The sequence below is a fragment of the Bufo gargarizans genome, chromosome 2 (assembly GCF_014858855.1).
Source record: "Bufo gargarizans isolate SCDJY-AF-19 chromosome 2, ASM1485885v1, whole genome shotgun sequence".
Classification (NCBI taxonomy): domain Eukaryota; kingdom Metazoa; phylum Chordata; class Amphibia; order Anura; family Bufonidae; genus Bufo; species Bufo gargarizans.
Window position 1 is genome coordinate 168,402,820 of NC_058081.1, and position 22,575 is coordinate 168,425,394.

The window sequence follows — 22,575 nt, forward strand, 5'->3', positions numbered from 1 at the left end:
ATATATATATATATATATATATATATATATATATATATATATATATATATATATATATATATATATATATATATATTGCTCAGAAACAGAGTAGCATTTTATCTCTCTACTCCGAACATCATATATATGCAAATAAAAGAATACTCATATATGTGATATTATATTCTCGCATTACATAGGATTCCAGAGAGCAGTGAGGGAATGAACTAGAATTGGAAGTATATTAACCCTTTCCCGACCAGTGCCGTAATAGTACGGAGCTGGCCGGGTCTTTTAAGATGGTGTCTGCTCCTGAGCGGAGAGGGTGCCATAGCCACGGGTGGCCTGCTGTTTCTTATAGCAGACACCCGTGGCTAATGTTCACAACGGGCAGTAATCCGATCACGGACATTTAACCAATCAGATGCTGTGGTCCAGGGCCGGCCTTAGGTGTTCAGGCGCCCTGTGCGAGCTAACCTTGTGGCGCGCCCCCCCCCCCCCCCCCCAAAAAAAAAAAAAAACACTGCTTGTTGCTGGCATCATGGCATAGGCTGGCTGACTATCCAACCAAGTAGTTACCAGCCCTCACACCCCAAAGGCCGGTGTAATGTTATACTTCCCTAGTTCGTGAGATTTCCCTACCCTCGTCACTTCCGGTCGCACCGGACATGACGTGAGGAGGTGTGCAGCGCCGCGCAGGCGCACAACGACAGGTTAGGGAAATTTCACAGCAGAGTGCGCATGCGCCAGGAGCCTCGCCGGCGGTTAGGGTAGGGAAAAACTATGGGCCAATGCGCAGTGATCGGATGGATGTTTTCAGCTGAACACCGGCCGACACTGCGCATGCACCGGGAGCCTCACCAGCGGTTAGGGAAGGGAAAAATTACGTACGGGCCAGTGCTTTTTCCCTACCCTAAACGCTGGTGAGGCTCCCAGCGCATGCACAGTGTCGGCCGGTGTCCAGCTGAGAAAATTTGTTTCCAATGTAGTATTAATAACTAAACAATTAAATAATAAACATATTGCATTGTCTACTTACCACCAGGACAATAAGATGATCTGGACTCTGGCTGCAGTCTGGCTCTGGGGACTCCATTGTCATTCTCTCCCCCCCCCCCCCCCCTTCCCTTGTCACTCTCATTATCCCCCCTCTCCCTTGTCACTCATTATTCCACCCGCCCTCCCTTGTCACGCTCATTATCCCCCCCCCCCATCACTCTCATTATTTCCCCCCCCCATCACTCTCATTATTTCCCCCCCCCATCACTCTCATTATTTCCCCCCCCCATCACTCTCATTATTTCCCCCCCCATCACTCTCATTATTTCCCCCCCCATCACTCTCATTATTTCCCCCCCCATCACTCTCACTATTCCCCCCCCCATCACTCTCATTATTTCCCCCCCCATCACTCTCATTATTCCCCCCCCATCACTCTCATTATTTCCCCCCCCCATCACTCTCATTATTCCCCCCCCCCATCACTCTCATTATTTCCCCCCCCATCACTCTCATTATTCCCCCCCCATCACTCTCACTATTCCCCCCCCATCACTCTCATTATTTCCCCCCCATCACTCTCATTATTCCCCCCCCCCATCACTCTCATTATTCCCCCCCCCCATCACTCTCATTATTCCCCCCCCCCATCACTCTCATTATTTCCCCCCCCCATCACTCATTATTTCCTCCTCCCCCCCCCATCACTCTCATTATTTCCTCCCCCCTCCCCCCTTGTCACTCTCTCTCTTCCCTCCCCCCTTGTCACTCTCTCTCTTTCTTTCCTCCCCCCTCGTCACTCTCTCTTTCTTTCCTCCCCCCTTGTCACTCTAGTGTACCTCTAGTGTAGCGTGGCCGAGCTCTGTTCGATCCGCGGTACAGGAGCATTTGTTTCCTGTACCCGGCCGGACTGACAGGAAGTGCACACTAAGTGAGCACTTCCTGTCAGTCCGGCCGGGTACAGGAAACAAAAGCTCCTGTACCGCGGACCTAACAGAGCTCGGCCACGCTACACTAACAGGCGCAGGCAGGATTCTTTAGAGCGGCAAGCCACTCAGGCGGCGCAGAATGAGGGGCGCCGCCAGCCGCCCCCAACTTATATAAGCAACTTTTTTTTTTACCGCAACGGGCGCCGGGCGCCCCCTGCTGAGTACAGGAGGGGGGGGGGGGGGGCTCGCCTGCCCATATTACATTGCGGGCTGTCGGCCGCCCGGCGCCCCTGTTGCTATGGCGCCCTGTGCGGCCGCACAGCCCGCACACCCCAAAGGCCGGCCCTGCTGTGGTCAATCCTGACCACGGCATCTGAGTGCGTGAAACACCGGAAGTGCGCACTTCCGGTGATTCTCCCCTCGGAAGAGCCGGAGCTTGTGTGCAGCAGCCCATGTCTTTGTGAATGACGGGAGGCTGCTGCATAGTTTTTCCTATGGAGCCCTTGCCTGTAATAGGGCTCCATAGGAAACTAGCAATTTTCTCATAGACTCCAATGCTAGTGAATTGGGGTCTATGAGAATAGCAATCTAATGACTGCTTGTTTTAGTTCCCTATGGGAACTATAAAAAAGTGTAAAAAAAAAAAAAAAAGTTTTTAAACATAAAAATTCAAATCACCCCCCCTTTTCACAAAATAAAAGAACTAAAAAAATACACATCATGGGTGTTGCCATGTGCGAAAATCACATGCAATATTAAATGGTGGAGTTGGAAAGTACAACTTGTCCTGCAAAAAAACAAGCCCTCGTATGGCTATGTGAACACACAAATAAAAAAAAGTTATGGCTTTGGGAAGCCAGGAGCGCAAAACGAAAACGCAAAAACCCCAAAAACTGTTTTTTGTTTTTTTTTTGCAGATTTTAAAAAAATACAAATAAAAAATTCACGGCTTTTAACAGCAAAAAAAGAAAGACAGCAAAGAAAACTCATGTAGGACAGTACACTTTTGGGCAGCCCTAGCCGAATTCTGATGACAGATGTGTGTTCAGATCTTGATTACTTTGTATGTATAAAGGATAACGTGGGTGACGTTGGTTCTCTATGTTCCAGTACTTCTGTCAGCTGTGCTCCTGGTTTACATGGTACTGCTCCTCAAGAACTCTGACAAATACAATGGAAACAGTACTTGGCACTCTGGCTTTGTATTATTACCCTCTGGAAGGTTCACAGACAAAGAACAGGTGAGACACCCTCAAAGTCCGCTGTAGACATTCCTTTCACACTACTCAGCATATATAGTAAGAATGTCACTCTTCTTCTTTAATAGCACCAAGTACCTGCTCTTCGTGGCTCTCGCATTTCTAGTCCGGCCAACTGCACTTATTCTGTGGGTTCCATTGCTTTTATATCATTTTTGCAAAGAGCAGAAGAAACTAGACTTAATAATTCATCAGTGTTTACCTGTTGGGTAAGTAACAAGGGCACACCGCATCATGATAAAGCCAATACGATCCGTGTCCACCAAGATAAAAGATCCTCTAATACCTTTACAGGGGTTTTCTATGAGTAAAATATATTGATGACGATCAGCTGTTTGAAGGGGCCCCAAAAGTATACCAAACACAGCACTTTACATAATATAGCAGTTGTGCTTAGTATTGCAGCTCAGTCTAATTTGCTTGAATGGGACTGATCTGTACAAAGGCCATGTGGTCAGTGGACATAACGTTGCAGGTCAAAGAAGTGGCCATAGCGCTTAACTAAGCTCCACGGCCCCTTCAAGCAGTCTGACTTGAGTTACACATTGGATATTGATGACCTGAGGATAGCTAATCAGTATTGACGTCCCGAATAAAAAACATGTGGCCATTAAAGGAGTTTTCTGGTTGTTTCATATTGTTAACCTATGTTGATAGTTGGTGTTAGAAAGCCGGTCCCCCTGCCGATCAGCTGTTTGAAGAGGCTTTGGAGCTTTTCAGAATTACCAAGAACAGTGCTGTCCATTGAATAGTGGTTGTTCTTGGTATTGTAGCTCAGCCCCATTCACTTGAATCGGGCCGAGTTGCACCTAGGCCACATGACTTAAGTAACCTAGGAAGAGCTGATTGGTGGGGTGCCTGGAGCCGAACCTCCACCTATCTGATATTGATGACTTATCCTGAGGTAGTTCGGACGGCAAGTCTCTGCCAAGTCAGGAAAAATGGTTGTACAAAATACGTATATAAAATGCTTAACACTTTTGGCTAAACAAGATAAAAATTCATTAAGTATGGTCCTATATAAGGGAAAGCAAAATAGATGCTCGTTTGACACTGAGTATTTGTCTCAATAGGTTTTGACCTGCATCTGAAGATGATATTTCACATATGTAGCAGTCTCTATAGAAAAGATGGGCTTCCTTTTTTAACTGTTGCTATACTTGTATCAAAGTTCTGTCTTTAGATGCGGTTGATATCTTTCCTCTTACTATTTGAATATAGTAGCTTTGCAAGTTTTAACCCACTATGTGGGCTTACCTTCACCTGCGTGCCTCTGCTCGTTCGGTGGGTTTGCGGTCCACAGTGTATGCCGGCGTCCCGGCTATGGAATTCACCGCGTCCCACGTGTCTCTCAGCTGGCTTGCAGGGTTTGAATCAGTAGGAGGATTGCGTGTCCGACGCAGGTTGATGACGTCTTAGGGTTTCTGTCCTTACGGAATAAGACCGGTCTTTTTCCTTTATAGTGCACTATTTATTCATAGGTAATCTGTAGTCCAGGGTATTCCGGTATTATGGCGGAATACCCTGGACTACAGATTACCTATGAATAAATAGTGCACTATAAAGGAAAAAGAACGGTCTTATTCCGTAAGGACAGAAACCCTAAGACGTCATCAACCTGCGTCGGACACGCAATCCTCCTACTGATTCAAACCCTGCAAGCCAGCTGAGAGACACGTGGGACGCGGTGAATTCCAGAGCCGGGACGCCGGCATACACTGTGGACCGCAAACCCACCGAACGAGCAGAGGCACGCAGGTGAAGGTAAGCCCACATAGTGGGTTAAAACTTGCAAAGCTACTATATTCAAATAGTAAGAGGAAAGATATCAACCGCATCTAAAGACAGAACTTTGATACAAGTATAGCAACAGTTAAAAAGGAAGCCCATCTTTTCTATAGAGACTGCTACATATGTGAAACATCATCTTCAGATGCAGGTCAAAACCTATTGAGACAAATACTCAGTGTCAAACGAGCATCTATTTTGCTTTCCCTTATATAGGACCATACTTAATGAATTTTTATCTTGTTTAGCCAAAAGTGTTAAGCATTTTATATACGTATTTTGTACAACCATTTTTCCTGACTTGGCAGAGACTTGCCGTCCGAACAACCTCCATTTTTCCTGCAATTAGGATTAACTATTAGTTATACAACTTGGTTGTTTGGACCGCCAGCTTTAGTTTCAAGTCAGGACTGTGTGTTATTTAATAGAACATTTTTATGTATGAACTGTATTTTTATTATTAATTACTTTTAATATTAAAGTGTGTCCTATACCTCCTTATATGAGTGCCCATTCATACTTAATTCACAATTTAACCACCTTTTGAGGGGTGATCTCAAATTTTGTTTGGTGCACCTACCCTGAGGGCTACAGAGGTGAGCGGATCTCTCAAACCTTATTCAATTTATCCTGAGGTAGGTCATCAATATTAAACACCAGGACAACCCCTTTAAGAAATGGCAAAAATTAAACATTCTTTCATTACCAATTTACATGGACCTTGTGTGACAATACCCTTTTTGTTTACTCCATGGGTATAAAATTCTGTCCCGTCAAGTGATAACTAAGGTGCACAGCTCTGATAAACGAGCTGTATACTTGTGTGTCCATCACATGACCAGGACAGATTTCTATCCCATAGTCCTGTGCAATTATCAGAAAGGTATCAGAGTTCCAGCTTCCAATAAAAACTTACACTTTATTATGGCAAATGATAAAACCCAGCATACAGAAAGTAGGACACAGTGTCTGTGTCATGAGTAAGGATCTAGATTTTTTTCTAGCTGGGTTTTATCATTTGCCATAATAAAGTGTCAGTTTTTATTGGAAGCGGGACCTCTGTAATATGTTTTGGATTTGGAAGTGCTATTCCCAAGCCCGTCTACAACTTGTGCAGTAATGTATTTCGATGCACAAGGGTTTATCCTGAATGGGTTGAGTTTCATATAATATGTCAGTGTTCTCTATATTCTGCAGACTGTTTACCCTTGGAGGTTCAGTAATAATTGACTGGGTATACTTTGGCAAGGTAAGTTCAAGCAGATTTTTCATATTTCCTATAAACTAAAGTTGAAGGAGTTGTCCCATTTAAGCAAAAGGCATTTATCACGTAGAGAAAGTTAATACAATGCACTTACTAATGTATTGTGATTGACCATATTGATTCCTCTGGCTTTATTCATGTTTTCATCTCATTATACACTGCAATGCAGCAGCGGTGCCATTGGTTGCATACTATAGGGAAAAGAGCCAGCCCATGCACCCTCCCACTATCCCTTCCACCAGACTGGTGCTCATTCCTATATTGTGCAAGCACGGCCGCCGCTGCTGGATTGCAGGGTGGTCTTTACCCCTGGATGCGAGCAGTGTATAATGTTTTATAAGAGCAGTGTATAATATTGATAATTTAATATTGATTAACCAGGATAGGTCATCATTATCAGATCGGCGGGGGGCCGGCGCCTACCCCCGATCAACTGTGTGAGGTGACGGCGTGCGCACGTGCCGTCTCCCTTCTCTCTTTCTGCTCTCCACTGTATGTCTATGGGACAGCAGCAGCAGACAGCTCACACAGCTGATCGGCAGGGGTGCTGGGTGTCGGACCTCCGCCGATCTGGTATTGATGACCTATCCTGAGGATAGGTCATCAATGGAAAAAGCTTGAACAACCCCTTTAAATCCAGTACTTAAAGGGGTTATCCAACTTGTCCCCAATGCCCGTGCCCCTCATATAGATTATATTTAAGGATGAGCGAATCGACTTCAGATGAAACATCCAAAGTCGATTTGCATAATACTTAGTCTGAATACTGTACGGAGTGAGCATAATTTCATAAATTAATTACTACTGTAAAAAAAAAAAAACTCGGGTTCGATTCCAAGGTACTGTACAGTATTCAAATGAAGTATTATGCGAATCGACTTCGGGTGTTTCATCCAAAGTCGATTCGCTTATCCCTAATTATACCTACCCCGCTCCCCGGCACCTGTACGGCCGCCGAATCTCCCCATTGCGCGGATCAAAACCACCATAGTTGCAGTGTAGTCCCGGCCTAAATGTGAGGTTAGCTTACACTTTTATTAGCCATGCCCCATTTTTGTTTGGTTAAATTTTACTTGGAAACATTTCTGGTGCAACTGCCTTTAAAGGATAACTGTCATATTTTAATTAAAAAAATTAATTTTAGCATACGTTACTGCTGCAGCAGCATTATGCATAAAGCAATCTTTAGTTTCTTCACATACCACTCTTTTTTCCTTGGGTTTTTCCCTTAGTTACGGCTGTTTTGAATCGTACATTATGAGGATCTTCTCAAGATGGCTTCTCTGCCAGTTCTCTGAGGCCAAAACTGCATTCCCTCAGGTCACATACGAACTTGCTGTAGCCAGCAGCTTCCTGCCAGCCAATCGGATTGGATTACTCAGAGACACGCCTCCTCACTCTGAAGCCTAATGCAGGCATGCAGTGTGGAGGACCGCCCCTCTGTCCTTCTAGCCGGGAGACAGATGAGCCCTAGCAACGGTCTTTTAAGGGAGCAGTGAAAAGGGACAGAGTACATTAAAGGGCTTCTGTCACCCCACTAAACTTATAATCCCTATGTCTATGAAGGTTCTCATTTATCCAGGTCATGGTATATATCTGTAAAGAATAAATCAAGGCACATGGAGGTACTGTAGATTTCTTGAAAACGTTTCACTCGTTCTTCCAACGAGCTTTCTCAATTCTGAGTGATTGTACAAAAAATTCTGGGAATAAATATGTAACTGAATCCACATCTGGTAATTAGACCCAGCATTGCGTCAAAGGTGTTGATTCCATTATCCTAATTGGAGTCAGTAGGTGATAAAGACTTCCCAGAAAAAGGTGTCAAGACAGCATTATACGTGGCAGACAATAGACCAGTACCTGTTGTTTGATTCCCACCATCCTCGAGTCTAGACCACAAACTGGGAGTCATCCAGACTCTACACCACCGGGCAGAGAAAATCCCCACCAGCACAGAGGCCAAGGCGAAGGAACTCAAACACCTCAGAGGGGCACTTAAAACTTGTGGGTATCCAGTTTGGGCCTTTGTCAAAACAGAAGGAAGGAGAAGAAAGACCACCAAGACGACCAGTAAGGGCGAGAAGCATGACAGACGCAAGAATATGGTTATCCCATATATAGCTGGGGTGTCTGAGAAACTCAAAAGGATTTTTAATAAACATCACATCCCTGTTTGCTTTAAACCCAGCAACACACTGAGGCAACAACTGGTTCACCCCAAAGACCCAACGCCTAAACACAAGATGGACAACATTGTGTACGCAGTCCAGTGCAATAAGGAATGCTCAGAACTGTATATCGGCGAAACAAAACAACAACTACATCAGCGTATGGCTCAGCATAGAAGAGCCAAAACCTCTGGTCAAGATTCAGGCGTGTACTTGCATCTAAAAGGAACAGGTCACACCTTTGAAGACAGTCAAGTACGTGTTTTGGATAAGGAGGCCGATTGGTACAAACAAGGCGTGAAGGAGGCCATCTACGTAAAAATGGAGACGCCAAGCTTGAATAGAGGTGGGGGGGGGGGGGTTAGACATCTATTGTCTGCCACGTATAATGCTGTCTTGACACCTTTTTCTGGGAAGTCTTTATAACCTACTGACTCCAATTAGGATAATGGAATCAACACCTTTGACCCAATGCTGGGTCTAATTACCAGATGTGGATTCAGTTACATATTTATTCCCAGAATTTTTTGTACAATCACTCAGAATTGAGAAAGCTCGTTGGAAGAACGAGTGAAACTGTTTCAAGAAATCTATAGTACGTCCAGTTGCCTTGATTTATTCTTTACAGATTTATAATCCCTATACTGCGATTTATCCATACATAATGTGATTAATCATTTTGGTTCAGTAGATTTAGCTAAAAACGTACTTTTATAATATGTAAATTACCTGTCTACCAGCAAGTAGGGCGGCTACTAGCTGGTAGCAGCCGCATCCTCCGCTGCTAATGACGCCCCCTCCGCATGTTAATTGACAGGACCAGGGAACGGGATCGTTCTCTGCTGGCCCTGTTTGCATTCAAAATCTCGTGCCTGCGCCGTACCTGTCTTCAATCGGCGCAGGCGCACTGAGAGGCGGCCGCTCCATCCTCAATGCGCCTGCGCCGGGTGTAGATGTGACTTCATCGGTGCAGGCGCATTGAGGATGGAGCGGCCGAGTGAGCGTCCGCCTCTCAGTGCGCCTGCGCCGACTGAATACCGTTACGGCGCAGGCGCGAGATCTTGATAGACAGGGCTAGCCAGAGGAAGATCTTGTTCGCTGGCCCTTTCAATCAACATGCGGAGGGGGCGTCTTTAGGATAGGAGGATGCGGCTGCTACCAGCAAGTAGCCGCCCTACTTGCTTGTAGCAAGGTAATTTGCATATTTTAAAAGTAAGTTTTTAACAGAATCTACTGAACTGAAATGATTATTTAGATTATGTATGCTTAAATCGCAGTATAGGGATTATAAGTAAACAAAAAAAAAAAACTTTTTAGTGGGGTGACAGAAGCCCTTTAATGAAAGCTGTTATAAGGTAATTACAGATCTTTTGACAATGACAGACTAACGCAGGTATACATGCCTAGCTCTAATAAACTAGCAAAAAAATAAATAAATGACAGTTATCCTTTAAAGGGGTTGGTCTATCCTAAGTATAGGTCATCAATATCAGATCGGTGGTGGTATGACTCCCGTCACCCCTGCTGATCAGCTGTTTGAAGAGACCACAGCCCTTCCTAGGCCTGCAACACGTGGCCTAGAAGCAGCTCAGCCCCAAGTGAATGGGGCTGAGCTGCAATACTTAGCGCAGCCGCTATACAATGTACAGCACTGTGCTTGGTAAGCTGTGAGGAGGCTGTGGTGCTCCTGAAAGGCCTCCCCAAACAGCTCATTCGCACCGTGTTATATTGATGACTTACCTTGAGGATAGGTCTTCAGTATTAAACACTTGGACAATCCCTTTAAGAATCTGCCACAAAGATCATGCATTTCACAACTTTTGTCTGCTGTAGAATGTGTTCTGAATCCCCCTCTTCGTGTAACAAATAATTTTCTACCTAAATTAGTTACCAAATATGACTGAAATGATAGGTCATTCACATTGTGGACGCTGTACATAACCAAGTTCAGAGTCAGGATCCTTAACATATGATATTGGGATTAACATGGACTGTTGCCATAGACATACACCACACGTGATCGTCTTGTGTTCTCCGATCAGTGTACTGTATGGCATTCCATCATGTCAGCTGACAGGAAATTCACATCATAACTGAAATATTTGTATTTTCTTTTTATTACAGTGGACTGTAGTTCAGTGGAACTTTTTGAAGTTTAATGTTCTCCAAAATATCAGCACTTTCTATGGGTCTCACCCTTGGCACTGGTACATCACTCAGGGTTTTCCAGTCATCATTGGCACACACTTGCCGTTCTTTATACACGGCTGTGTGGTGGCACCAAAAAGATATCGTGTTCTACTAGTAGCCATAGTTTGGACTGTCTTAATATATAGGTAAGCATTACAATCAACATTTTGTGAACATTTTTCCATGTGGACACTTATTGCTTATCTACAGGGTGACACATATGTCTGATAGGTGCAGGTCCCCCCTCTGGGGTGCGCAGTTATCTCAACTACAGGGATCCTCTAACCCCTGATTTGCAGCTGTTGTGAGCAGAGAGGTGGCCACACATATGGGCTCTCTCTCCATTCACTTCTAAGGGAGTTCCAAAAAACAGACAGGCATGCTTGGCTATTCTTGGACCTCCCATAGAAGTGAATGAAGAGAGCTGCACAAGCGCAGCCACCTCTCAGATCTCAGCAGCCCCATATCCAGAAGATGAGAAAGCATTTCAATGGCTTGTACCCAGGAGTATCAGGTTATTGTTAGAAACAAGTCAAAATGCCACTACCGTGAGATATCGTTACTTAAAACGTGTGAAACCCATGTACTAATTATCTGTTGTAATGATGGTCAATGGTGTCGCACTGAGACATGCTGTGACTGCAGCACAACAGTCGCACAAAAATTCATGCAAGTTGGATTTTTGTCAGTGCGACTATTATTATTATTGACTATTATTACCAAAAATGTTGTGTGACGAATGTAGCCCTGTAGACGATCCCTTAGTTGCAGAGATTTCTGCATCAAAATCTGCCGCATGTGAAGGTACCCTAAAGGGCTTTTACACTCTTATGAAATGATGACATGCAGTATAGTTAGACATCAGGAGGGGATTCTGCTTCTCTGCACTGGTCACAGGTGTTATGGTGCAGAGCTGTAGAAGAGAACCTTATGAAAGTGCAGTCTTATTTCAGAGGCTGCACACACGAGAGCATTTTCCAAGGAATTCATGTAAAGTACGTTCTTTCACTTTTCCCCTCCGACAAGACAACGATCAGTAGGTCCCATCCTGATTACTGCATATGTCATGTGCATATAGATCATCTGCATCTGATAGGCGGGGGTCCGACACCCTGGACCCCCTGCCGATCAGCTTTTTGAAGAAGGCAGAGGCGCGGCCCTCTCACTGTTTACCGGTGGCCCAGTGACGTCACGACTAGTATCAACTTGCCTGGGCGCGCCTAAGCTCCGTTCACTTTAATAGATCTTAGCCCCGCCCAGGCAAGTTGATACTAGTCATGACGTCACTGGGCCAGCGGTAAACAGTGAGAAGGCCGCGGCGCTGCTGGAGCGCCGCTGCCTGCTCAAACAGCTGATCGGTGGGGGTCCCAGGTGTCGGACCCCTGCCGGTCAGATGCCGATTATCTATCCAGAAGATAGATCATCAGTTTAAACAAACTGCAGAACTCCTTTAAAGAACCCCTAAAAAGAGGGATAGAAAAGGTTGGATGCCAATGACCAAATGAAGGATTCTGATACTTATGTGTACAGTATCCAATAAACTTGAAAAAGTCCACTTTTCTAATTGGAGCTGGACTTTTTCAAGTTTGTTGGATTCGTCATTGCCAGCACAATCCAGGTGCTGTGTCCGGGCTAATTGGAGGTGTACACAGGTGAGAGCTGCCACTAAGTTTGTTTATGTGTACAGGACAATCAGACTAGACTGCTCATTGTGTGCTCACAGTGCAGTGGAAACCGTAATGTAGAATTTTTATTTATTTAATTTTTTTAATATATTTTTTTTTAGCACTTTGAGCCATAAGGAATTTCGATTTATCTATCCGGTGCTTCCGCTCTGCATGATCTTCTGTGGTAAGAGTGGCTTTTTTTTTTTTCTTCTTCTTCTTTTTTTTTCATCATATCCTGGCTGTTGCAATTTTTTTGTTTGCTAATTTATGTAAAAATGAATAAGAAAATAATTATTTTTGTTGTCTTTGCCTATTTTCGAAATATTTCCTCTATGAAAAAAAACTCTTTGCTGTGAAAAAAGGTGTGCTTTAGTTTTACAGCTCCCAACACTCCTGCCACAATCTTTAAACAAGTAAGGCCGAGTTCACACTTCAGTTATTTGGGCAGTTATTTCCATCAGTTATTGTGAGCTAAAACCAGGAGCGGGTCAAATACACAGACCAGAAGGAAAGGTTTCCATTATACCTGATCTCTGAGTAGGCTTCACTACTGGTTTTGGCTCGCAATAACTGAAGTGTGAACTGGGCCTAAAGCCTATACTCACAATCAAGTAGAGATCAATGAGTTGTGATCAGCGTTGCCAACCAGAATTTTTCTGGACAACTTATCCCTAAAATAATAGGCAAATTGGAAAGAATTGTAAGTAATACAAGTCTATAGTTCCATATACTGATAAGAACTAATAACCAGCATTTACAGTGAGCTGGAAGATAATTACCACCTATAATAATGTAGTCAAATAGCACTAACCTAAAAAAAAAAATGAAAAAAAAGTCACCTATTTTTATGGATTGTCCAGAAATTTCTGGACGATTGGTTGTGATACAGTACTTTGGTATATAGTGCATCGGTCACTGTAGTGAATTAGAGAGGGGTGTTTTTCTTGGTCCTGAGATGCTTCATTATATGTGATACATTATCTCTTGTGGATTTCCTTAGTTACACAATTAATTCTGTCTCCAGGTTTTTCACTTTCAAGTATTAAACGTTGGAAGAAAGCAGCTATTGGTCTTTTGGTTTTATCGAACCTGCTTCCAGCACTCTACACTGGGTTGATTCACCAGAGAGGAGCCCTGGACATAATGAGCAACATTCAACACTTATGTAACAAGGAGAACTCCTCCCTTCTGATTCTGATGCCTTGTCACTCCATTCCCTACTACAGGTAAGCCGTATTGAGAAGTCACTTAACATAAAGTCTTGTGTCTCTGAAGGTAGCCATCCTGGCAAGCAGCTGATTGCTAGAAGTCAACTCCTGAAACCTCCATGGTTGAGCAGTTATGTGGGAGAAGCTGTGGCTGGCCACCCAGATACAATAGAGAAGGTCCCCATTTAAACAAATGGACAACAGTGTAATACATGGCCTAAGGCTGCTAAAGCAGTAGCCACTCTCTTAGCAGCTCTCTGCTCTGGCTTGTAGAGAGAGTCTGAGTAGAGGACCACACACCTGATTGCATATGGACATTCTGCCGTCATGAGAAGGTCCCTTAACTTCCAGAAAGTCTTTGAATATTTTGTCAGTTTGCCTCATGAAGCTATATATGTTTTACACACATCTATTTGCAAATTTCTTTAGCACAATGGCCCAGATTTTCTAATCCTAAAGATGGCATAAGGCCTACTAGACCCAGGGCCGGATTAACGTAGGGGCTGATGGAGCTGCAGCTCCAGGCCCCTACCATAAAATAGGCCCATCCGTGCCAGGCAAAAGGCCGTCGGGAGCGGCGCTAAAAGTCCTCTTAGATTTGTACAGGCATCGCATGGTGCAGGAGGGATAACAGCGGGCGCACTGAGTTCATATCCGGCAGGCCGCGTCATTACAGGAACAGCACCAGCTGCTCTCACGTCCTGCCACTGCCACCGGATATACGTCACAGCCGGATATCCGGAGGCAGGACGTCAGAGCAGCTGGTGCGGTTCCTGTAAATAATGCCGGCCCGCCAGATATGAACTCAGTGTGCCCGCGATTATCCCTCCTGCACCACAGTTTCGACCAGGCCAGCACAGGACGGTGACGGCCCACAGCCACAGCGCTCGGCCACAGGCAGCCCACACCACACGGAGAGTCGGAGACAGCAGGCAGCAGCAGGAGCTTCTGGAGGCAGGCTGCAGCAGGTGTGAGATGCCTTCCCTTCCAACTAGTCAACTAGATGAGTGTATCAGGGCAATCATAGTGCTGTTATGATTTATGGACACAGCTCTCAGCAGGCTCAGAAACAGCCTGTGGACTGTGACTCTCAAGAAGCACAGCCAGATAGAAGGCTGGCTAAGCATGCTGAGAGCTGTGTCCATAAATCATGACAGCACTATGAAAATTACTGACTGGCTAAGGCTACTTTCACACTAGCGTTCAGAGCGGATCCGTTCTGAACGGATCCGCTCATATAATGCAGACGGTGGCTCCGTTCAGAACGGATCCGTCTGCATTATATTGTCAAAAAAAATGTCTGTGAAATTAGCCTGAACGGATCCGTCCAGACTTTTACATTGAAAGTCAATGGGGGACGGATCCGTTTGAAGATTGAGCCATATTGTGTCATCTTCAAACGGATCCGTCCCCATTGACTTACATTGTAAGTCTGGACGGATCCATTTGCCTCCGCACGGCCAAGCAGCGTTCGGGTGTCCGCCTGCTGAGCGGAGCGGAGCCTGAACGCTGCCAGACTGATGCATTCTGAGCGGATTCGCGTCCACTCAGAATGCATTAGGGCTGGACGGAAGCGTTCGGGTCCGCTTGTGAGCCCCTTCAAACGGAGCTCACAACCGGACAGCCGAACGCTAGTGTGAAAGTAGCCTAAGCATGCTGAGACTGAGCTCAGTCTAAATAACATAACACATAAAGAAATTACTGTTTCTAGCTGCTAGTCCACAGCAGCTAGAAACAGTAATTTCTTTAAAGGGATTCTGTCACCAGGTTTCACCCCTCAGCTAAAAATATGCTGATGTTCAGGGCGTCTTCACGATTCCTAATGTGGGCTTATAAATGTAATCTGTGGGCTTATTTAGCTAAAAAAAAACTGCTTTTACTAACCTGTCAGTCAAACAAATAAGGTGCCCAAGGGGATGTTAATGGATTCAAGGTGCCGTCTGCACCCGCCGCCGTTCGTGCCCAGCGCCGCCTTTCCGGATTTCTGCGCCGCCTCCTAATCCTCTGTGCCGCCTCTCGCCCTCCCGCCCTCCCCCTTCTTCTGCTGTAAGATTTTGCACACAGGGCTCTGCCTGATGCGCCGTGCGGACTTCTCCATTTGGCTTCTTACAGTGAAGTGCTCATGCGCCGGCACTTCGCTCAACCCCTGTATGCGCGAGATCTTACAGCAGGAGGGGGAGGACGGGAGGCGGCGCAGAAGTCTGGAAAGGCGGCGCTGGGCACGAACGGCGGCGGGTGCAGACGGCACCTTGCATCCATTAACATCCCCTTGGGCACTTTATTTGTTTGACTGACAGGTTAGTAAAAAGCTGTTTTTTAGCTAAATAAGCCCACAGATGACATTTATAAGCCCACATTAGGAATCGTGAAGACGCCCTGAACATCAGCATATTTTTAGCTAACAGGGGTGAAACCTGGTGACGGTATCCCTTTAATGTGTTATGTTATTTAGACACAGCTCTCAGCCTTCTATCTGACTGGCTAAGCATGCTGAGTGCTGTGTCCATAAATCATAACACAGCTCTATGAAAATTACTGTTTCTAGCTGCTGTTGTCCACAGTAGCTAGAAAACAGTAATCTTCATGTTAAATGATTATGTATATATTTCCATAAAAAGGCCCGGCAAAATCCTCAGCACCAGGCCCATGATGCTCTTAATCCGGCCCTGACTAGACCTGATTAATGTGATGCAGGGTAGACACTTTTCTCTGACTCTCTATACCAACTATTGGTTGGCTTAATTTGAGACAGATTTTTAGAGCAAAATGGTGCATGTTAGCCTCCCCCCTCATTGAACTTTTCGGGGAAAAAAGTGTAGAAACCCTAGATACTCCAAATTGTGCCACCTTTTAGACCAGATACATTAGTAAATCTGGACCGTTGTCTCGTGTTTTTTCGTGCGTGCCTTATCAGCTTGATTGTAACATAGGTCTAATTCTCAAAGGGAATCCGTGTTTTTTCTGTAAAAACTGCTCTACTGTGTATACTGACCTACAATTGCTGTTTTAAGCTACGTCTACACAACGACATTTGTCTCGCGACAGATAGGGCACAAGTACACTGCAACATTTTGTTGCACTAATGTTGCGCGACAATTTTTATAATGGCAGTCTATAGTGTCGCACTGCAACATACTGTGACACAACAGTCGCAGAAAAATCCATCTCAAATGGATTTTCTGCAACTGTTGCGTCGCAGTATGTTGCAGTGCGACACCATAGCCTGCCATTATAAAAATTGTCGCGCGACATTAGTGCAACAAATGTCATGTAGACGTAGCCTTATTCTCATCATTTCCCCTGCAGCAAAACTCTGCTAGATTACACTGCTGGACTCATGAGCTCACATAATGGAGAGGACCTCCTAAACGTGAATGTATAAGTCCTTCATTCAATGTAATCCAGCGGAGCTCTGCTGCAATCCCCCCTATCCCCCCTCTCTGCGAGAGGGGGGGGGGATAGGGAAATAAAAATGGCGGTCAGTGTAATCGGTACTACTTCTGTAGCACTGAAGGTCAGTGAACAAACAAGGTGACAGACCCCCTTTAAAGATATTGCAGCTTTAATTGTATCGAGCTTTTGTTTTTCAGCCATGTTCATTGCCCCATTAAGATGAATTTCCTTGAGTGCCCTCCCGATTTAGAAGATCATGATACATATGTTGATGAAGCTGACCTGTTCTATGTAAGCCCCCTGGCTTGGCTCAATGCAGAATTTTATGATCCCAAGCGATTACCAACACACTTACTAATGTTTAGTGTTCTAGAAAAGGTGAGTGTATTAAGCCAAACAACAAGAAGGCCCCAGGAGCCAAGATCTCAAGACTATGGATGTGCAGCACACGGATGCTTCCATATTGTGGGCATGCACAACCATACACTACAAAAACAGTATTTGCCCCTAACCCCTCAGTGACCAGCCTGTTTGGGCCTTAGTAACCAAGCAATTTTTTTCATTGTTGCCTTCGAAGAGCTATAACTTATGTTGTTAGTTTTTTTTTTTTACACCATTTTAGGGTACACATAAGTTACTTAGAAATGTAGCCATGCACATCTGCCATCATATCGTGCAGGATGTTTTGTATCTTTTTTCTGTAATTTTTATTTATTTTTTATTAGTCTTAAAGGAGTGGCACCTTCAGGTGTGAATGCGCCTCTATCTTGGGAGTAACATTCTTGTGCACTTTTGCCCCACCTATCTAATAGGCGTGTGTGCTCCTCCACTTATTGGTTGCTTGGTGCACATAGAGGTGACTAGGAGCAGCACACTATATATGCAGGGTCTGCGCTCCTGAATATAGATGCACAACTGCATAGGTAGGTCTAGAGTAGGACCTGCCTGACCAGAGACCACCGTAGCGCTGGGTAGGTGGGCATAGATGTTTTGATCAAAATATATTGGCTGAGAGTCTTAGATTTTATCATTACAGTGAGGGCTTAGTCCATACATTATGTTTGCATCTATTGTTGCAGTGTGTTGTTTTCTGTGACTTATAAATGTAGCCATGCACACTCGCATATTTACTATCATATTGTGCAGGATGTTTTGTATCCTTTTTTTTTCGTGATAATTTTTATTTTTTTTACACACAAGTTACTGATTAACTTTTATTAACTCTTTCTGGGGGGGCAGCAATACCGCCACAGAGTTAATTTTTTGGCTTAAAAATAACATAATAGATTTGTTCTCTGGACAAGCACGATTACAGTGATACCAAAAACCATATAGGGGTCATTTATGAATAGATTTACACCACTTTTTAGCATATATCTGTTGCAGATTCTGTCACAAAGGAGATTTGCAGCCAAATCGACAACATTTTGAGGTATATATGGCTTTATATTCAGGTGACCAAAAACAGTGATTCCGGCATTTTTTTTTTAAAAAATTTCTGTTATGGTTTTCTCTTTTTTGTTTGGACATTTTCAGACACAGCGGTACTTATGTTTTATTTTATTTTTTATCCAAAGTTGGGAAAGGGGGTAATCTGATTTAATGTCTCAGATGCAACACAGTCAATAGCAACAGCAACATCTGAGCGGTTGAGTATCAACCGTAATACACAGCTGGTCCCTGCAGCTCCGGAGCCTGCTCCATACTCTCCTTCCGCCATTATGCCGTAAATGTATGGCAGATGTCACCAAGGGGATTAATGTAACATGAATTAAAGTTTATGCACTTTAGGACTTATACAGGTTTCATGAAATTCATCTTCTGCACTGACATTTTGGAGAAATTGTACGAGAAAAGCAGCTTTCCTCAATTTTGCTGGTGTATAAAAAGTATGAAATTTGAGGGTAAAGAAGTGATACCGTGACTTGGGAGGAGTTCACATAATACAACTGGGAACCTATTACCCTTTATAGACAAAAAACTCACTGAAAAACGGGTGGAAATGCTCCAAACCCAGACACTGTAGCGTGTCTATAACCGGGAGAGCAATTCCTCTGCATGCGGTCCGCAGATAACGGCGGACTGAATGCACCACAAAGACATCTTACACAAAATAATACATTGTGCGAATAAAAAAATATATATACATAGACAAATCGCTGCACCTAAATGATACAAAACTGACAATACTAGCTAATTCCTCAGGCCGATGTTAAAAGCGGAGAACTTTGCCAATATCTTCCAGTCAGGAACATATTGGAGTCCCTCATGCACCACGTCACGGTGTCTCAGCACGCATGGGGTCCTACCACTCAACTGCCCGTGGTGTGTAAACAGGGTCTGAACAGTGCTAGAAACCAACTCACAGCCAGCATGTGAGAGTCTGGCTGTGAGTTGGTTCAGACCCTGTTCACACACCATGGGCAGTTTAGTGGTAGGACCCCATGCGTGCTGAGACACCGTGACGTGATGCATGAGGGGCTCCGATATGTTCCTGACTGGACGATATTGGCAAAGTTCTCAGCTTTTAACATCGGCCTGAGGAATAGGCTAGTATTGTCAGTTGCGTATCATTTTGGTGCATTTTTTGCAGTGATTTGTGCATTACCCTTTATGGCCCTAGATTTCACAGGGTAAGGTTGGGTTGGATTGCTGGGATGCATGTTTGAAACTCAGGTAGGTACTGAATCTTTACATAACTATTTTCTTGCTAGGAAATAAGCCCATTTCTGACCACAAACAATTATATGAGGACAGCATCGGTATTTCATACTCATCTACCAGAAGGTCGAATTGGAAGCCACATACATTTGTATGAACGACAAGTGAAATAAAGGCCTAGAGTCCTTTGGACCAATAATGGACTTATGATCGCGTGGAGGGGAGACCGCTGAATAGGAAGGATTGTTATTGCACAGCTGTGAAAAAAAATGCCATTTCTTTAAGACCATTACTGTTTCTTAAGATTGATTGACGGATTCACTGTGACTTTAAAATCTGCCTGCACCTAAAACAAATGCAGAAATGATGTGAGGAGCTTATATGTATATATGTAAATGAGCTTAGAAATGACAAAATGATTTTAAATAAAAGTTCATTTTTTTAATTTAGTCTCTATTATCTTACAAATAATGAGAGAACAAGGTTTTGCCAAAGAGAAGTAAGAATGTGTAAAAGAGTAACCAGCATCTCGTTAGAAGGTGACCACATATAATGGCACAAGAAACATCAGACGTGGTAACTTGTGATTCGGAGATCAGAGATGACATTAAAACATGCAAGCAAATGAAAAGTAATCAGTACGATACAAAATTAAACATTAGCAAAGCTCAAAAAGATTGCACAACAGAGAAGACCGACACTTAGCGCCAAGATAAGACGTCTGTGACTACCGCGCTTACACCAGTATTTGCCGAGCACATGGTACTTATCCTGACTCCAATCATATAGCTATGCCTTTAAGATTTAAAGTGATCCATGCTGATCAATATTTAGGATCAAAGGGCAGCTGCCCTAATTCTATTTCAACATTTGCCATCTGTCTTCCGTTGGCACGCCCATGCTTGTTCCATTTACCTTCTGTTTTATAACGTGCCTGATGCTTCTCTTCTTCCTTTCTGTGATTTTTATTTTCTGTGTTCTTGTAAGGAGTTCTTTCCTGTTTTCTACAAGAGAATAATGCAAGAATTAAAGAGAGGAATGCCCTTTTCTAAGGATAGGTCATTAGTATATATAAACCAGACAGCCCCCTTACAGATGTTTGCAGTAAAACTTACAAAATAATGAAAGTGCTATACCCCACTACGCAGGTAGTCCAGACCCCGCTGACCGGAACTGATAACCTCCTGATCATCTTCCCGTGATTGCTGCATCCAGTCACTGGCCTCAGCAGTCATGTGCCATTCTCTTACAAATGACTGACCAGCTCATGGATGTCAAACTCATGGCCCTCCAGATGTTGCAAAACTACAACTCCCATCATTCCCTGATAGCTGTAGTATGCCCAGGCATAATGGGAGTTGTAGTTTTGCAACAGCTGGAGGGCCACGAGTTTGACATCCCTGGACTAGCTAGTCTGTGATTGCCGAGGCCAGTGATTGGCTGCAGTGATAACATGAAGCCGAATGGGATGTCATTATTTCCAGAGGGTGGGGACCGAGCTGGTGATGCTAAAACAGCTGAACATTTGAAAGGTGGGTATAGCTTATTTCAATATTTTAGGGTGTGTATGTATAATATATATAAAATTTTAATCTTTCTTCAAGTCTAGGCATCAGAGCACGAGCCTTGGGTCTTTCAGCAATCACACTCCTAATTTCTTAAAGGGATTTTGTCACCAGTGACCTCCCTTTCCAACTGTTTGCACAGACGCATAGCTGTAGTTCACCTGATTAAAACAGTTTTTCTTTAGTTGATCCAAGGCTCTGTTTCCAATTTACGATACTTTTTCTTAATATGCAAATTAGGCCTGGATTCTTTGATTGACAGGGCAAGGCATTGGCAAAGCGGCGAGGGAGGGTCTGGCCACAGAAAAAAGTGGCGCTTGGGTGCAACAAGAACTATGGCGACACCCTCACGTGTTTTAATCAGGTGAACCACAGCCAGTGTCATAGGGAAGTTGCTGGTGACCGATGCCCTTTAAGAAAGCAGACAAAATAGGTTTAAAGCTCAGATGACTCATGTTGTCTATTATAGCGATTCTGTAACAAACATCCATCGACAAGCTAATATCATGACCATCAGTGGACCTCCATGTAGTGCAGACTGATAATGAGAGGTGTTCCTTGCTGTAGCTGTACTCCTATTTCATTAGGATATTGCACATGGTTTTTAGAACCAAAAATCAGGAAAAAGTTGGGCTAGTTCCAGACGAGCGTAGTCATTCCAGGAAACGCTTTCTGTGTGTGAGCACTATTTCCAGGCCTGAACGCTGCTCTTGTAAAGTGAACTCTCAACATTTATAATGATTTATGTTGTGAACTCAGGTCTCACTGCTGATCTACTGTACTGTAGTCACGGCATTATGTGATAACAGTTCAGGTGATCGACGGCGAGATAAATATTCACAACATCATAAATCCTAAGGTTGTGAGTTCATTTCAGAGGAGCAGCATTCTGGCTGGGAAATACACCAAAAAGTACATGAAGCCTAATAAGGGGAGTACTAATCTGGGGCCACCCCTCGATTACTTTTGCATGCTCACATTGTAAAAAAAACTCTTCAAAGACAAAGATATATTTTTTTTTTTAAAGGCTGGCGAGTTCCTGAGTGAGGAATTTATTTTGTGAATATTTTTCTAAAATCCATCCTGCAGCTTATTAGGACCTGTACATGAGGGGATTCCAGGCTCAAGACCCCTCTCTATAAGCCAGGACAGAGACCTGCCCTATGAGAGTGGCTTTTGTTCTGGTGGATCCTTATATTACATGGATGGCCACTTTTATAATCACTGCTTAGGCTGACAAAATGAGCTTTTTGCCAAAAACAGGATCTACGGCAGTGAGACGATCACTGCAGCACCTCCATTTTCAAAGGAGTTGCCCCTGATTAGATAGTCCCTTTAACCAAATGTATTGATTTACCTCTCTTTTCAGTTTTGTATTTTCATAAAAGTCTTTATAGGGTCCATCTCCTGGCCGTCTGAAGGGGCTGTAGCACTAGAACAAGCGCTGCAGCCTCTCCTTAGTAAACCATGCACAGAGCTGTACGTTAAATAGCGGTTCTGTT

At 44.0% G+C, this 22,575-nt stretch overlaps 2 protein-coding genes across 5 annotated transcripts in view; one reads left to right on the forward strand and one right to left on the reverse strand.

The window, feature by feature from the left end:
* Nucleotides 1–19,953, forward strand: part of PIGB (phosphatidylinositol glycan anchor biosynthesis class B) — a 48,375-nt gene extending 28,422 nt beyond the window's left edge. Inside the window, exons 5-12 of one of the 2 annotated variants that reach the window (XM_044279678.1) lie at nucleotides 3,018–3,148; nucleotides 3,235–3,375; nucleotides 6,152–6,203; nucleotides 10,514–10,725; nucleotides 12,366–12,430; nucleotides 13,271–13,472; nucleotides 17,045–17,225; nucleotides 19,562–19,953. In XM_044279678.1, coding sequence (XP_044135613.1) covers nucleotides 3,018–3,148; nucleotides 3,235–3,375; nucleotides 6,152–6,203; nucleotides 10,514–10,725; nucleotides 12,366–12,430; nucleotides 13,271–13,472; nucleotides 17,045–17,225; nucleotides 19,562–19,681 — 1,104 coding nt within the window. In that variant the 3' untranslated portion in view covers nucleotides 19,682–19,953. Of the gene's footprint in view, nucleotides 1–3,017; nucleotides 3,149–3,234; nucleotides 3,376–6,151; nucleotides 6,204–10,513; nucleotides 10,726–12,365; nucleotides 12,431–13,270; nucleotides 13,473–17,044; nucleotides 17,959–19,561 lie in introns of those variants that run through there. The other variant, XM_044279677.1, reaches the window with a different exon arrangement.
* The window catches only part of CCPG1 (cell cycle progression 1), a 48,876-nt gene continuing 45,675 nt past the window's right edge, over nucleotides 19,375–22,575 (reverse strand). For 2 of the 3 annotated variants that reach the window (XM_044279675.1, XM_044279674.1), the window contains exon 10: nucleotides 19,928–20,512. In XM_044279675.1, the coding sequence (XP_044135610.1) occupies nucleotides 20,332–20,512 (181 nt within the window). In that variant the 3' untranslated portion in view covers nucleotides 19,928–20,331. Of the gene's footprint in view, nucleotides 19,855–19,927; nucleotides 20,513–22,575 lie in introns of those variants that run through there. The other variant, XM_044279676.1, reaches the window with a different exon arrangement.